This window comes from Poecilia formosa, unplaced genomic scaffold (assembly GCF_000485575.1).
Source record: "Poecilia formosa unplaced genomic scaffold, Poecilia_formosa-5.1.2 Scaffold1076, whole genome shotgun sequence".
NCBI lineage: Eukaryota > Metazoa > Chordata > Actinopteri > Cyprinodontiformes > Poeciliidae > Poecilia > Poecilia formosa.
The window spans coordinates 14,376-18,161 of record NW_006801015.1 but is presented as its reverse complement, the minus strand read 5'-3'; the positions used below and the strand labels follow the sequence as shown (position 1 = coordinate 18,161).

Sequence of the window (3,786 nt, the reverse complement as noted above, 5' to 3'; positions counted from 1 at the left end):
AGTCCAGCCTAATGTAGGACCCATAAGCCCACTGAGGCTCAGCCATGTTTCATTAGCATGCAGCGCTAACTAGCAGCTAGCATGGTACCTTTCTCATGTCAGCCATTTAACCTGCATAGCTGCCATCACGGGACCTTCATGCAGCCCAGGAACCCAAACTGGACCCCACAGATCTCACATGGGGCCCTGGGTTGAGCTTTATTCATATTTACCAGATGGGTCCCACTTTGGGACCAAACCTGCATCTGAAGTGGAACGGGAGCAATCCACTTAAAGCCCCTTATTGTCCCCATACTGGTCTCAGCAGCAAATGAAATGTTACATCCACAGGGAGGATCAGGGGGGCCTTCCCTCCATCCAGGACTGTCAAAGGTCAGGGGTCAAACAGCAGCTAACATCTCTGCAGACCCTAATTTATCTGAATCTCCTCTGGAAACATTACAGGTTTGCAGAAAACATTTTATCACATTTACAGCAAATGGAACCAAAGTTAAACTTCTTGTTGGTTCACAAACTGATTCTGGTTTCTGCTCTTATTAAAACGTTTCTGTGTGAATTAAAGTCATTTTTAGTCCGTCTGTCTGAGCCGTTTTCATCAAGTCAGAGTTCCACCAGCAGGAGGAATAACCTGCCCATCGGTGGGTTCCGGGCGCCCCCTAGTGGCCTGCAAGTTACTGCTGTGAAGAACCATTTATCAGCACGTAGTGAGGTCAAAGTGCGATGCTACACCTAGGAGGCTAGCACCTGATTCAGTGTTTACAACACCTGTCAATCACACACTGCTGTCCTCTTCCCATTATGCACTGATTTGTATTTCATCTCCTTCTGGTATGTTTCCTTGTTTTTATTTTATTTTTTAACCCTTGTCTTTTCATTGGCACTTTGTCTTTTTTATTCTTATTGATATGATCAGAGGAAACCAAGTCGTTCACTAACAGCTGTGTGAACGGAACGACTCAGTTCATGAGAACTGTTCTTTTTAACTTCCTGTTCCTGGGTTTCAGTAAACTTCTCGCCGTGTTTCTTCTTCTGCACACTTTGTGCTACTTTTACTTTTCTGCTTTTCAGCTTGTTCTGCTGACAGGTCGGGTCAGGGTTACCAACAATCATCCAGTTTCTGAGCCGTCAGGGAAGAAACGCGGCAGCGGCCATTTTGAGGCTGGACAGTTAAACATCTCTTTAGGTCACCATGCTACTGCTAGCCTAGATGCTAACTGTAAACAAGTCACCAGTAGACTTGTGCAAGATTTTACAAAACAACATGACTTTTAATTTCAGGTTGTACATGTCAGGATGTTTTTGCAGGTCAGATTGTCCTCAGAGGGAATCGATGCTCTTCACTCTTCACTCTGCAGCCTGTGGACTCCCAACACGGCCAGAGCCAGAACCTCCAGCAGAACCTCGGGCCGCCGGTCCCACGCCGCACTCAGCTCCACCAGCGTCTCACTGGACCCACAGAGGACATCCGCCGCCCAGCGCAGCTCCCCGTCCTGCTGCAGGGGGACAGGGGGACACGCTGGGAGACTGGGCTCATCTCCGTCCTTCAGACTGTCCACCTGGAGACACAAGGAGACAGGATGAGGGACATGGAGACACAAGGAGACAGGATGAGGGACATGGAGACAGGATGAGGGACAAGGGGACACAAGGAGACTGGATGAGGGACATGGAGACAGGATGAGGGACATGGAGACAGGATGAGGGACATGGAGACAGGATGAGGGACATGGAGACAGGTGGACACATCGGGCAGGAGAAGCATTCTCAGGATTCTCAGGAGACAGTCGATGTTTGGTGAAACAGGAAGTTGACATTTTCGAGAGAAAAGTGGACGAACCAGTTGGATGAGGGCAGTCAGAGTTTCAGGACTACAGGAGGTCAAAGGTCGCAGCATTATCTCTGGTAGAGCTACAGAAAACAGAAGAGAGGTCAGAGGTTACTTCTCAACTCATTCAAATATCCACAAACATTTTCTGGCAGACTCACCGTCCATGGCGCAGACCAGAAGATGGACAGCGTCCCTCACCTTGGAGGACACTTTGGACTCATCCAAGACGTCCATGAAGGATGAAACGACCTTGGACGGGGGACGCTCTGTCTGTCCTTTGCTGCTCTGGTCCAGCTGACAGGAAGAGGAGAAGAAGAATCACCGTCTGATCAGACGCTAACATCTGGAGGCTAACCAGCTGACAGGCAGTGAGGGTGAAGGTCAGGGTGAAGGTCAGGGTGAAGGTCAGGGTGAAGGTCAGGGTGAAGATCGGGTCTGAACCGTTTCCTCCAGGAGACTCAGTGCCTCTCCTTCCTCCAGAACGTCCTGGAGGCCTTTCAGCAGATCACGGCGAGTTGACACAGGAAGTTCCTCCAGTGGCTGCAGAAGAACCTCCTTCATCTCAATCCCTGCAGGAAACGGCAGGAAGTTATCAGCAGTGAGGTCACATGGTCAGTGATGGAGAGGAGGAGGATGAAGATCAGCTGGGAGAGTCACCGTCTCTGGCTTGTTCGATCAGGTCACAGTTCACCGCATCGTGGCTCAGACCTGCCAGCAGAACATCAGGTATGGTCACATCATCTGTTAGCCGGTTTTAGCCTCAGGCGAACATTCGGGTCTAAAGCTTGACGCCCGACACGCCGTCAGACGGAAACCAACCTCTTCGTTTGTGACTCCAGCTTTCTAAAGCGATTTCTGCAGAAGGTGAGAAGAAACAATGACTCCCCTGACAATGACCAGAAGGGCAGTGAAGACGCAGCAGTGCTCCTACCCATCGCTCCGTCCCGCAGCAGCACCTCCACCAGGCTGAAGGCGAAGGTGGACTTCTCTGGCACAGTGAAGGTGGTGTCCTCCTTCGACTTGCCCTGATGGAGCAAGTCAAACCCAGGAGGAGAGATTACTTTACTCAGCCAACGTCACGTTATGTTAGTCCAGGGCTGGGCAGTCCTGGTCCTGGAGGTCCGAGTCCTGCAGCTCTTAATGTCTCCCTGTCCAACACACCTGGTTCCAGCAGCTGAAGCTCCTCCTCAGTGCATCAGGTTCTGCTAACGACCTCGTTATTTGACTTAGGTGTTGAAGTAGAGACACATCTAAAAGTTGCAGGAGACCCTCCAGGCCTGGAGTGACCACCCTGGGTTAGACAGTCACTAATTTCCATCAGCTGCTCTGGAGCCACAAAGCCAGCAGGGGGCGCACTAGGCTCTGCTACACAGAGCTGCCAGACATTTACTGTACTGTGCCTCTTGTCTCTGCTCTGAGTGAATCCACGGCCATGAAATCGTCTACAACATGGAGGACGTTCAGCTGGTCCCCTGCTGTCCAGCTGCTGCTCCTGGACACACGAGGTCCAGATGCAGAACAAGTGCTGTGGCTGTATGACATCACTTCCTGCTCTGACATTAAGCTACAGAGAGGCTGGAGCTGATATGTCACAGACCCACATAGATCTAGATCACATAGATCTGAACTGCACCCATCAGCTCCAAACAGTTGATGGTTGCTGAATCCAGAAATAGGCATTCTAGATGTGTTCTGATTTAGCTTCTCTCACCTTAAAAACCACGTTGGCCAATTTATGGAAGCTGGCGGAGAAGCAGCCGTCCTTCTTGTCCTTCTTGACGATGGTCACGGGTCCAGAGTTATAAACCGTCTCATAAACAAAGGTCAGCAGGTCGTTTTCCTTCAGCTTCAGCGCCTGCAGCGTACCGCCGCTGATCGGCCTGCAGAGCGGCAGGTCAACAGGAAGCGGCAGGTCAACAGGAAGCGGCAGGTCAACAGGAAGCGGCAGGTCAACAGGA

General features: G+C 51.0%; 1 protein-coding gene across 1 annotated transcript; it reads right to left on the bottom strand.

The window, feature by feature from the left end:
• Positions 1 to 1,245: 1,245 nt before the first annotated feature.
• Positions 1,246 to 3,780, bottom strand: LOC103132474 (uncharacterized). Its single transcript, XM_007544278.1, has 8 exons — positions 3,540 to 3,780; positions 2,760 to 2,853; positions 2,648 to 2,683; positions 2,486 to 2,536; positions 2,270 to 2,397; positions 1,987 to 2,122; positions 1,838 to 1,908; positions 1,246 to 1,556 (listed from the first exon to the last, which is right to left on the bottom strand). The coding sequence occupies exons 2-8, from the start codon at positions 2,761 to 2,763 to the stop codon at positions 1,338 to 1,340; spliced, it is 645 nt and encodes a 214-aa protein (XP_007544340.1). The 5' UTR covers positions 2,764 to 2,853; positions 3,540 to 3,780; the 3' UTR covers positions 1,246 to 1,337.
• Positions 3,781 to 3,786: the final 6 nt, after the last annotated feature.

Coding starts and splice junctions, on each gene's coding strand:
- LOC103132474 (XM_007544278.1), bottom strand. Junction 2,398..2,485: donor GATCGAACAAGCCAGAGACG/GTGACTCTCCCA, acceptor CGTTTCCTGCAG/GGATTGAGATGAAGGAGGTT. Junction 1,909..1,986: donor TCTGGTCTGCGCCATGGACG/GTGAGTCTGCCA, acceptor TGTTTTCTGTAG/CTCTACCAGAGATAATGCTG.